Source organism: Phyllobates terribilis, unplaced genomic scaffold (genome assembly GCF_046119375.1).
Source record: "Phyllobates terribilis strain yellow unplaced genomic scaffold, ASM4611937v1 Scaffold_1__5_contigs__length_1240528914, whole genome shotgun sequence".
Lineage (NCBI taxonomy): Eukaryota > Metazoa > Chordata > Amphibia > Anura > Dendrobatidae > Phyllobates > Phyllobates terribilis.
In genome coordinates, this window is record NW_027362761.1 from 103,379,503 (window position 1) to 103,392,570 (window position 13,068).

At 38.7% G+C, this 13,068-nt stretch overlaps 1 protein-coding gene across 9 annotated transcripts in view; it reads right to left on the reverse strand.

Annotated features, from left to right (window-relative positions):
- BNC2 (basonuclin zinc finger protein 2) overlaps positions 1 to 13,068 on the reverse strand; it is an 858,290-nt gene that overhangs the window by 15,395 nt on the left and 829,827 nt on the right. The window contains exon 8 of one of the 9 annotated variants that reach the window (XM_073665426.1): positions 2,666 to 2,733. The exons of the other annotated variants lie outside the window; for them this stretch is intronic. Coding sequence (XP_073521527.1) covers positions 2,670 to 2,733 — 64 coding nt within the window. The 3' untranslated portion in view covers positions 2,666 to 2,669. The remainder of the gene's footprint in view (positions 1 to 2,665; positions 2,734 to 13,068) is intronic. 9 annotated transcript variants of the gene reach the window in all.

A 13,068-nucleotide genomic window follows, 5' to 3' on the forward strand; every position in this document is an offset into this window, starting at 1 on the left:
TATGTTCATGTTTTTTTTGTGTGTACAGAGTGTCTGCAAAAAAAAGAGACATTTCTGTTTTTGATCCGAGCCATGGATCAAACTCATTATTCAAATCAATGAGTCCGTGAAAAATATGTCTGTGTCACCCAATGCTGTCTATGTCTTACGGTTTAAGGCCACGTTCATATGGTAGTATTTTGGTCAGTTTTTCACATCAGTATTTGTAAGCCAAAACCAGTACTGGGTCAAAAATGTTGAAGTGGTGTACATTTCTATTATACTTTTTGTCTAATTGTTCCTCTCCTGGTTTTGGCTTACAAATACTGATATAAAATACTGATCAAAATACTGAACTTGTGAATGTAGCCTAATAGGTCAGAGAAGTTTGGATTTTTTTTCCTTTGCATAAGAAACAATAGATGCCATACTTGTAAAAATGGACACAGACCAAAAATGGATGAAAATTGGATCTGGCAACACTGATGAAAAAAAGGTCAATTTTTTTCTCATATGCAAAAAAAACAACAGATGTCTGAATGAGGCATAACTTGGTGTCCCAAAAATGATGGCATGGTTATACATGGACAATTCAAGCTAAATTAGGCAAGTAATAACAATAATACATTTTGGAGTGAAACTTTTTGTAAGGGAAATTTTTTAGAACTGGCTGACATTGTTAAACAGGATTATTACATGGATCAAGATTAACAATGTAAGGGAAGAGTTACACGGCCGTATAACTCGGACGAGGATTACAGGACTGGCCATAGAAATATGGCTGCATAGAAATATGTGCTGCCACGCTCGGGTTGGGAGAGCCGACAGGCAGTCCGAGCATTGCGTTGCGATACTTGTCCAAGTAATACGGCCGTCTGACTCTTCCCTAATATTCTCACCCATTTATATAACATATGAAAATCACATGGACTAGATTTACCCTGGTTTCAAACACATTGCGGTTTGGAAAAACACATTTTTGGTGCAGTTATTTTTTAGTGAAAGGCAGAAATGGATCTAACAGTTATAAAAAGTGTTAGTCCTATATTTCCCATTCCTATTGAATCCCCTCTGGTTTTGGATGAAAAAATTATCATCAAAAACTACAGTGGCATTTGAAAAAAATGCTGTATGTGAAAATACCCTAAAAGCAATAGCAAGCTTTTACAACTAATAGTCCATTCATCAGCACAATCTTGAATGGACTATAGTCTACCTATGGCGCATAGATTTTGTGCCTCATGTACGGTAACACATTATTACATTTCAATTAAATTAAGGACGGAAAGATTATGAATACAAAATCCCTAGGACTGTGACCTCATTGATTATATAATTTGTGTACGCCATCTAATTCAAGTAGAATGAACATATGTATTTGAAGTGAACATGTTAAACATGCCCTGAACGGCACTAAAATTTCATTCTTAGTAGTCATAATTACATGTCAAGAGAGAAATTCTTTGGGCGCTAGGGGTTGATGAATCTTATAAATGCTCTGAAAAAAGTCTGTTACTGGTCTTTTGAGCATCCCGCCCATTTGCCCATTTGTTTTAAACTTTGGAGATTTTTACATGACCTTAATAATTCATCTAACTATTCTATCAACATTATAATTTATGGGGCTATAATAGAGTCTACACTGATTTACTAATTATGATCTACTCGACTTTTGCTATGATTAGGGGTGGTGTTATTTTTAACTGTAGTAATATTCTATGTGTACCAAGGCAGCCGTCCTCTTTTTACAATTCATCATCATCATAGACAGATTCTCTGCTGTACGAGTAGTGACACTATAGATGTCTCTGCCACATAATGTCGTAATGGCCGATTTAATAAAAAAGTTCAAGGAGGGCCTGGATACATTTCTTGAAAAATATAATATTACAGCAGGTTATGGGTATTAAATTCTGTGATGGAACGTTGATCCAGGGAACTAGTTTGATTGGGAATAACTTTTTTCCCATAACATCGGGCAATTTGCATCGGCCTTATGGGGTTTTTGCCTTCCTCTAGATCATGTTGGGTTATAAGTTGAACTCAATGATCTTTTTTAAACCTTAAAACTATGGCCCCAATTCATCAAATCAATTTTGCCATAGTACTGACACAAATTGTTTTATTTTTTTGCGACTTTTGTTGTTTTCACATGAGTTATTTCTAGTTCCACCAAAATAGGAGGACCTGAGGCGCTACAGGGGCGTGACTCCACAGCTCTTCTAATTCATGACTAACTGTGGTGTTCCCTATAACAAAAATGTTATTCCAGTCAGGGAGTGGAGTAAGATTATTGTGTAGCCCACGTAGGTGCATGACACTTGTCAGACACTTCTGATTTATAAAAGGAGTGCGCCTCTTAATAAATCATGAGCACCTTACTCCATCATGCCAGATCATTAAGACGGCGGGGGAGTAAATAGTCGGTGTTGATGAATCAGGTCCTATGAATTCCATAATGGACAACCACTAGTGGGATAAGTGGAAATGACTCTATAAAATATTTGAGATGTAGCTACAAGCATTTGTGTATGTTATCAAATGATCACATAAAATGGACAGTGCTTAAAATGGGAGTAAGTTTATGGCAAAGCAAACACTACAAGTGAAAAAAAGAAAAAAAAGTAATTGATAAAAGCTTCACACAATAAACTTAGCAATTAATCTTATAAGAAATAATATTTACCCAGTTACATTTCTAATTTTCCCATTGCCCCAATTGCTCCTTCATCCTCTGGGTGCAATCCGGATGGTCTGCATTAAAAACAAACAGAAACAAACCACACCCATAACTCTGGAGACATATCCTTCATGTCTTATAAGTACTGACATTGGGGGCAGATTTTGAGGCCTAGTTGTATTGAAAGTGATTGATGTTTCTATACAAGAAATAAAAGGGAAGTGTTTATGATATAGAATAAAATAGTTGCTATACTAAAGTCTGGCACCAACTTTTGGAGTGCTACTATTTGTCCAAATTTACACACTTCAATACAATTAGTCCATAGTTATACTAAAAACATATGGCAAACTTTTATGATAGTCATGATTATGTACAACTCATTACATATTAAAATCTGCCCCAATATAAACATTAAAATGAATTAATTCATCCAATATGTGTCTATTGAAAGTTACAAAAACTTCACACATAAATGATATTAGACTATTTTCTGAATGTAGTCAGTGGCCGTGAAAATGAGGACTGTAACATTGCCCATTGCAATTTTTGTCCCTTCCCTTTTCAGCATGTAGCTCATGCTATTGAGGACTCTAATAGATGACTATGATTCACTTTGTATGTGCAAATGTCACTAAATAAGCCTATGGGGATGTGTTTGGAAAAATGAAGATGAGGAGGAAAAAACATCAAAAATTATTTGAATGTATACTATTATACAGACAGTTTATGTCATTTGTAATGCTATATAAATAATCAAACTGCTCTTGGTTTACAATGTAGTTCATATGTATATACTGTAGTAACAAGGCTCTTAATGGGACATTTCACTAAAAAAATAAGCTTTAAAGGGAATCTGTCACCAGAAATAATGCTGTTATCCTGCAGATATGCGATTAACCTGTAGGTTAACAGTGTTATTATGCTGCCTGGCGCCTGCACATAGCCAAATGCAGTGGGGGAGAAAATTAACTTTATTCTCCCTGCCAACATTCGGATTCAGTCATGGAGGGTGAGGGTGGTGCCGGTGGTATATTCTCAGATCGGTGGGTGTAACCACGCCCCCCGGCCATGACTGACAGCCAGCCGCAATGCAGAGGGAGTGTCAGTCAGGGCTGTGGGCGCGGTTGCAACCAAGCAGTGACTGAACCAGCCCCGCCCCCGTGACTTAAACCAAATGCTGGGGGGGGAGAATAAAGTTAATCCCCCCCCCCCTGTATTCAGCTGCATGCAGACGCCGAGCAGCATAATAATGCTATTAACCTGTAGGTTAACAGCATTATTTCTGGTGACAGGTTCCCTTTAAGGATGAGTCCCAAAAAAACAAGTTATTTCCTATCCATAATATGGGGGAGAACTTGCTCATACCCACAGCAATCCCAAAACTGGGGCTTTGGAACCCTGGGAATGGAACTCTGTAGCCCCAGCCTGAATAGAGCGAAGGTGCACATGATCGGCCCCTACTTCAATCATTGTTACGGACTTCTGGAAATAGCCAAACACTGCACTCAGCAGTCCCGTAGACGATAGATGAAAGTGGAGGTCGAGCATGCGCACCTCTGCTGCTTCAGAATGGGGCTGCAACGTCCCATTCTTGTGGTTCCAAATCCCTGATTTGGGATTGCTGTGGGTACCCAGTGATCAGTAGGTTATCAGGTATCCTGGTGATAGAGGATAACTTATTTTTTTTAAATAACTCTTTAAAAGTAAATGAGCAATATTGTACACAAAATAGTATCACCAAATAAGTCACACAGATATGTCAAAAGATATTGCCATACCTAGATCCTAAGGCCTCCACTATTCTCTAGAATATAAAAAAGTATTTTTTATACCCAGTTTAAAGCACCCATCTCACCCCTATCATTTGACTTCACTATGGAGAGTTGCTGCCTCTGCTATTTTAGACTATTGTCCAATACTGTCAACTTGAGAATGAAGAGAGCAGAAGTGTGGCACAGCTCTCTACAATATGATGTAGACCCTCAGATATAGCTACATTATGGGGTGGGAGCATTCAAACCCTTACTAATGCAAGTATTTTGCTTTATTGACTTAAAAATTCAACTCTTTTTTTTTAGCTCTTACAATGAAATCGTTATTTATGTATTGTCTGAGCTGTTAAAGTTACATTATTAGATTTTAGATGATGTGTTGTTTTTTAATTTGCAATGTGCCTGTCATATTAGATTCTGGAATTTTGTCCATAAAGGTGCAAAGTGATAGTAGGGTTACTCAGCCTCTGTAGTACTGTAAAGCTTAAAGTGAACCTGACAGCTGATACATGCTGCCCATTCAATGAGCCGCATGTATCTGGCACTGGCTGTATTATTTCAGCCAGTTTTGTTTGACTCAAAAATGCTGCGGTGTTTCAGAGAAAAACATACCTTTAATAGCCCCCAGCCATGCGGCAATCTAGTTGGACAGTCCTCGGCAACTTCTTCTTGCCCCCTCCTCTGGATTGACAGGTTTCTGTCTACATGTGTGTGGAAATCCAGGTCATCGGGAGGGAAGAAGCTGCCAGGGACTCACCTGTCTGACTGATTTGCTGCACTACTCGGTCCACAGCAGTTATGAAAAGTATGTTTTTCTCTGAAATGCCGTGGCTTTTTAAAGTCAAACATACTTGGCTGAGATTACACAGCCAGTGTCTGATACATGCTGTCCATTGACTGGGCAGCATGTATCAGATGTCAGGTTGTCTTTGAATAGATGCTGTCCAATTCAGTAGAATCACTCTGAGGCTACTTTCAGAAATCGAATGGCTTATAGATCCATAGAGTTTCATGAATCTATTCACAAATCCGTGAAAAACACTGATCGTGAGGTCAGTGAGACACGAGTATGTCCTATTCTGCTCCGATATTGAGGATCAGAATGGAATATTCTAAATGGGTCCTGTGCTGTCTAATTAAAAATTGGACAACACACCGATACGTCACATAGATATCATAATTCAGAAAGTTAAGACTTCACACTTAAAAAATACTTGAAAGCAAAAATCTAATTTATTAAATAAAAAATGTTGTTTATGCTGGTCTTGATGAGGTGGTGTGCTGGAGTCAGATGCTCCTGACTAATGAAGAGGAGCATGCCGATCCTACTCCGTCAGGTGCTGGAGTGAGATTTCACCACAACCCCGTCCCACCCCAGCTGTGCCCATTTTGTCAGAACTAAGATAAACTAGCGTGAAAACGCTGAAAGTCGCAACTTCAGGTTGCACCTACATTTTGTTTCAAAATTTTAATGCCAGAATTCTGTCGTGAAAGCTTTAATGAATCAGGCCCTATACCTTTATTTTAACAAATATATTGTATTGCAGGTTCTCCTCCTGCACTTGTTAATGCATGGTTCCTCACAGACTGCACAGCGCTCTAAGTTCTCAAAATGGCTGCTGATAGAAAAGCATATATTTAATATGGCTAGATCAGTCCATCAGCCTCATTTCCCATGGTGAATATGGTTTTGAGTTAGAAGAATCTGGTAGACAGATCTGGTAATTTCTCCTCCATCAGCAGCGATGGACAGGAAAGCTGTCTAGTATGTGAAGAAGATTGTATTAAAGGGGTATTCCCATCTCCAAGATCTTCTCCCAATATGTAGTAGGTGTAATAATAATAATAATAATAATATTAGCAAATACCTACAATTAGAAATATAGTTTAGTATTTTTGATTTGCTATGCCACTTTCCTCATGTACAGGCATTGCAGGTATCCATGGTTACGACCACTAGCAGCTAGCTAACTAACTGTCACTTTATCAGTGGACGTAACCATGGATACCTAAGGTCCTGCAATGCCTGCACGTGAGGAAAGAGACCTAGTGAATCAGAAAAACTATACTACATTTCTAATTGTATGTATTTGCTAATATTATTATTATTATTACACCTACTACATATTGGGAGAGGATCTTGGAGATGGGAATACCCCTTTAACAAGTGAAGGAGGATAACCTGTAATACCTACATATTAGTAAGAACTACCAAATAATATATGCATATACGCTCATGAGGTATACAGCCAGCAGTGTCCACCATATGTATGGATGACATAGCATATGTTCACTATGGACACCCACTGGAAAAAGTGTACAACATGATATATGTTTTTTTTTTTTTTTGCTTTGGCTCCTTGTACAGGAAAGTGCATTCCTTTGGCCAAGTGCACAAATGCAGTGTCCATTTAGCCTAAGGGTGTCCTCCTGGCCACCACCTAGCAAGTTTGGATTTGCATACTGTTTATTTTGCTGCATAAAAAACACAGCAGATTATACTTTCCTATACTGAAGGCAACTGAGAAGAAAAAATTGAATACTATGCAGTACACTTTCCTTTTCAATGGTCCTTACCATGGATGGTTGCCTTGGCATCAACGCAGACTGTGGACATAGCTCATCCTTATAGCCACCTAAACAAACAAAGCCACCTCAAATCAGCCACCTGCTGATGAGCAACCAAGTATGACCGCATTTATATTTTATGTAGAACACATATTTGGTAGAAATATGGAAGATGGAGATGATCACAAAGCAGTTTAGGGCAGTCAGTTACAAACAGCAGTCTATGGAACATTTTGGATTTCCTAATCTCAAGCTTATTTTTATATTTTCTTTTTAACTGTATAGTATAAGAGGTTTAATAAAGACCAATAATACAGCTGTAATATGAGCACAAGAAGGGGTGAAAGTGCTGGAAGACAGTTACTTAAATCTCCTACATGAAACAAATCACTCAGTCTAGTCACGGAGGCAGCTCCCTCATCACTCAAATTATACACTTGAAGATAAGCTCCCACCAAGCCCTTTTGGGGTTTGACTAATTTACTGCACAGATACTGCATGTCTGTTGTAATAACAGGTAGGATGCATTGGGGTCGGCCATTTATCTGAATTAGACTTCTTTGCTCAATTCACAATGAATTATGCTGCCTACTCTGCTGTTCTTTTTTCATGAACCTTTTCATCCCTCTTGGGAACATCTAATGTGGCAGGCAAATAAAATTGACAGTCTGGTCTAGTCAACAAGGGGGTATTCTCGAGAGAAGGCATTTAACTTTGTAAAAAAAGCAAAGTATTAATGTGCCCAACCAAGGAATGGTAATTATCATCTTGCACCCCATGCTGTGAACAAAACACCCCAAAATATTATCTATTGCATTCATTTTGTAAATTAATTGTGCCAGGGAAAATCTACTTTGTAATATTGGGTAAGATTGCACAAATGCATATATTAAGCTCATGGAGTTTTTATTTCAGTGTCTCTCCGTTCACAAGATATTAAACAGCAAGAATTAAACATGCATAAGTTTACCTTTTAAAATATATACACCGTATCTACTTATTGTCTCCAGTCTCTTACTCGGTGGTAGGAAACATGTCTACGTTAGAGCCAGCTAAGTTTATCTAACTGGTGACTGAAAAGGCAATGTATTATGGGAAGTTACAAATTGATAATCAAGGCTATTATATTTTATCTACTATAAAATATCACCAGGCAAAATAACTACATATGGAGAATAGATTGAAAATTTAAGTCTATGAGTTAACGAAACATTAGAGCAAGCCTGCTGCACATTTTTCCCAGAGGTTGAGATATGTGGAGTTGTTCTGTAGGATATCCTTGCAGTGTCTTGTTGAGAAGTGGCCAACAGTGATTAACTTTTTATTGCAAAAAGACTGTAAATTAATGATTTAGAGGGATCGCCCAGCCCTTTTTTACAACTGGGACCAGCATGGTCTACAAACCATTGGTCATCACTGCAGCTTCAGATTGACTGAAGCAGTCAGAACTAGAAGAGAAAACAAGGAGATTGGCAGGAGACCCAAGCAGTGGTACAGAAGAGTAGCAAGGAATTGATACTTCAGTGTAGATATTTTTAATGCCCTAAGTTTTAGAGTAAGGAAATCTAAGAAACCATGTAAAAGATCTCCTCATATCTCACCTTCCTAAATCTTGTTTGATAGTTGAGTTAACTGTAGTCACATATTTGAATTTTTAGGTTTTGAGTGAAAATAAGTTTTAAACGGGTTATTCAGGATGATATAATTTTTTTTACTACGAGCATAAGAACTAACAGGCAGGTAGTCGATAATTACCTGCCTGCTGTGCCTGGTGCCGATCTCTGCTGGAACAGAGCGGTCACAGACTGGTCCTATTGGCAAATCAGTGGTTTCTGCTGATGTTACTCTGACAGAGGAGCATGTTCTTTTCTCTCTGTTGATGGGGGTGACTGTCCATGCCACATGCCTAATCAGCATGACATCGGCAGTCAGGCCCCTTCAACAAAGCAACCCTGAAGAAGAGCTGCTCTGTTGACGGGGAGCAGCTGAATCGCCGGCAGGAGCGGTCATTGAATGCTTTGAGATGGGTAGAAAAGGCAAGAAGTTGCCTCTGTTAGTAACTACCTGCCTGTTAATTTTTAGGCCCATAGGAAAAAAAAATTAAATAGTCCTGGATCACAGGTGGTCCACCTCTATGGGATATTTTAATATTTCATCAAATATACAGTACAGACCAAAAGTTTGGACACACCTTCTCATTTAAAGATTTTTCTGTATTTTCATGACTATGAAAATTGTACATTCACACTGAAGGAATCAAAACTATGAATTAACACATGTGGAATTATATACTTAACAAAAAAGTGTGAAACAACTGAAAATATGTCTTATATTCTATGTTCTTCAAAGTAGCCACCTTTTGCTTTGATGACTGCTTTACACACTCTTGGCATTCTCTTGATGAGCTTCAAGAGGTAGTCACCGGAAATGGTCTTCCAACAATCTTAAAGGAGTTCCCAGAGATGCTTAGCACTTGTTGGCCCTTTAGCCTTCACTCTGCGGTCCAGCTCACCCCAAACCATCTCAATTGGGTTCAGGTCTGGTGACTGTGAAGGCCACGTCATCTGGCGTAGTACCCCATCACTCCCCTTCTTGGTCAAATAGCCCTTACACAGCCTGGAGGTATGTTTGCGGTCATTGTCCTGTTGAAAAATAAATGACGGTCCAACTAAACGCAAACCGGATGGAATAGCATGCAGCTGCAAGATGCTGTGGTAGCCATGCTGGTTCAGTATGCCTTCAATTTTGAATAAATCCCCAACAGTGTCACCAGTAAAGCACCCCCACACCATCACACCTCCTCCTCCATGCTTCACGGTGGGAACCAGGCATGTAGAGTCCATCCGTTCACCTTTTCTGCGTCGCACAAAGACACGGTGGTTGGAACCAAAGATCTCAAATTTGGACTCATCCGACCAAAGCACAGATTTCCACTGGTCTAATGTCCATTCCTTGTGTTCTTTAGCCCAACCAAGTCTCCTCTGCTTGTTGCCTGTCCTTAGCAGTGGTTTCCTAGCAGCTATTTTACCATGAAGGCCTGCTGCACAAAGTCTCTTCTTAACAGTTGTTGTAGAGATGTGTCTGCAGCTAGAACTCTGTGTTGCATTGACCTGGTCTCTAATCTGAGCTGCTGTTAACCTGCGATTTCTTAGGCTGGTGACTCGGATAAACTTATCCTCAGAAGCAGAGGTGACTCTTGGTCTTCCTTTCCTGGGGCGGTCCTCATGTGAGCCAGTTTCTTTTCAGCGCTTGATGATTTTTGCAACTGCACTTGGGGACACTTTCAAAGTTTGCCCAATTTTTCGGACTGACTGACCTTCATTTCTTAAAGTAATGATGGCCACTCGTTTTTCTTTACTTAGCTGCTTTTTTCTTGCCATAATACAAATCCTAACAGTCTATTCAGTAGGACTATCAGCTGTGTATCCACTTGACTTCTGCACAACACAACTGATGGTCCCAACCCCATTTATAAGGCAAGAAATCCCACTTATTAAACCTGACAGGGCACACCTGTGAAGTGAAAACCATTTCCGGTGACTACCTCTTGAAGCTCATCAAGAGAATGCCAAGAGTGTGCAAAGCAGTCATCAAAGCAAAAGGTGGCTACTTTGAAGAACCTAGAATATAAGACATATTTTCAGTTGTTTCACACTTTTTTGTTAAGTATATAATTCCACATGTGTTAGTTTATAGTTTTGATGCCTTCAGTGTGAATGTACAATTTTCAAAGTCATGAAAATACAGAAAAATCTTTAAATGAGAAGGTGTGTCCAAACTTTTGGTCTGTACTGTATGTATATATGACTAGCTTTCATTTTTGTAATTGCATCTTGTCCAAACATTTCCACCATTTGGCCTTCATATTCTCTTTGTTTACCTGCACATGCATCCTTGATGTGGTCAGTGGTCATTAAACAGCTGAGAAGAGCTTAGAAAAAAAGATAAAAGAGTTACAAACTGTCCTATCAGATCGTCAGAATAACCTCACTGATGGATTCTCAGGTAACTCATTCAGCAGCCACCAATAGACAGTTAAGCACAGAGGCATAAGAGGCAAACAATGCAAAATTTTTAATAAAACTAGATTGTAAAAGTTGTTTTTAGCCCAAAATACAATGGCATGTAAAAGTTTTGGCACTCCTGATCAAAATTACTGGTATTGTGAACAGTTAAGAAAGTTGAAGATGAAATGATCTCTAAAAAGCCTAAAGTTAAAGATGACACATTTCCTTTGTATTTTAGGCAAAATAGATATACATTTTTACCTTTTACATTTTAAAAATTACAAAAAGTAAAATTGTCCAATGCAAAAGTTTGGGCAATCTGCATGGTTAGTATCTAGTAACACCCCCTTTTAAAAGTATCACAGTTTTTAAATGCTTTCGTTAGGCAGCCAAGAGTCTTTCAATTCTTGTTTGTGGGATTTTCATCCATTCTTCCTTGGAAAATTCTTTCAGTTCTGTGAAATTCCTGGGTCGTCTTTCATGCACTGCTATTTTGAGGTCTAGCCACAGATTTTCAATGATGTTCAGATCAGGGGACTGTAAAACCTTCAGCTGCGCATTTTGAGGTAGTATATTGTGGATTTTGACGTGTGTTTAGGATCATTATCCATTTGTAGAAGCCATCCTCTTTTCAACTTCAGCTTTTTTGCAGATGGTGTTATGTTTGCATCAAGAATTTGTTGGAATTACATTGAACCCATTTTTTCCTCTACCTGTGAAATGTTCCCCATGCCATTGGCTGCAACACAACCCAAAAGCATGATTGATCCACCTCCATGCTTAATGGTTGGCGAGATTTTCTTTTTCTGAAATTCTGTGCCCTTTTTTCTCCACGCACATCTTTTATCATTGTGGCCAAAAAGTTCTAATTAACCTCATCAATCCACAGGACTTATTTCCAAAATGCATCAGGCTTGTTTAGATGTCCTTTTGCATACATCTGATGCTGAATTTCATGATGAGGACTCAGGATAGATTTGCTTCTGATGACTCTTCCATTAAGGCCTTATTTGTGCAGGTATCTCTGAACAGTAGAACAATGTAGAACTCCAGAGTATGCTAAATCTTTCTGAAGGTCTTTTGCAGTGAAGCAGGGGTTCTGATTTGTCTCTCTAGCAATCCTAGAAGCAGCTCTCACTGAAATTTCTCTTGGTCTTCCAGACCTTATCTTGACTTCCACTGTTCCTGTCAACTGCCCTTTCTTAATTAAATTACAAACCGAGGAAAGGGCAACTTGAAAACACTTTGCTATCTTCTTATAGCCTTCTCCTGCTTTGTGGGCCTCCACAAATTTTCATTTTCAGAGTGCTAGGCAGCTCTTTAGAAGAACCTATGGCTGCTGTTTTTTGGCACAAGGTTAGAGGAGGTTGAGTTTTTATAAAGCTGGGAAATATGTGTCACTTGGCCTTTCCTAACGATGATAGTGAACAAGCCATAACCATAACAGGTTAATTAGGTCTGAAACCTTGGTCAAAGGTATCTGAGCACACAAATCTCCATGGGTGCCGAAACATTTGCATCGACCCATTTTCCTTTTTGTAATTTTTAAAATGTAAAAGATAAAAATATATATATTTTTGCCTAAAATACAAAGGAAATGTGTCATCTATAACTTTAGGTCTTTTAGAGATAATTTCATCTTTAACTTGCTTAACTGTTCACAATAACAGTAATTTTAACCACGAGTGCCCAAACTTTTAGATGCCACTGTACATGCAGTTAAGTAAAAAAAAGATATTTGTCTCTAATGGTGGACTACACCTTTCATTATGGAAAGGGAATCTGTCTCTAGAGTAGCATAATTTAGGAAAAGAGACCCTGATTGCAATGATGTATCACTCAGTATACTGGATGCACTAGTTGTGACACCGAGTTTTTAGATGTAGCATGAAGCAAAACTAAGAAAGCTAACCCCACCCACACCAGGATCTTAATGTACATTGTATATTGACAGTGAGCTGGTTATCAGAGTAAGGCGCGTGGTCGGTCTAGCAGGCATGTGAGCACTAGTTCTGTATGGAAACAGCAGCACAAAGCCTAATGAGTGACACATTGCTGA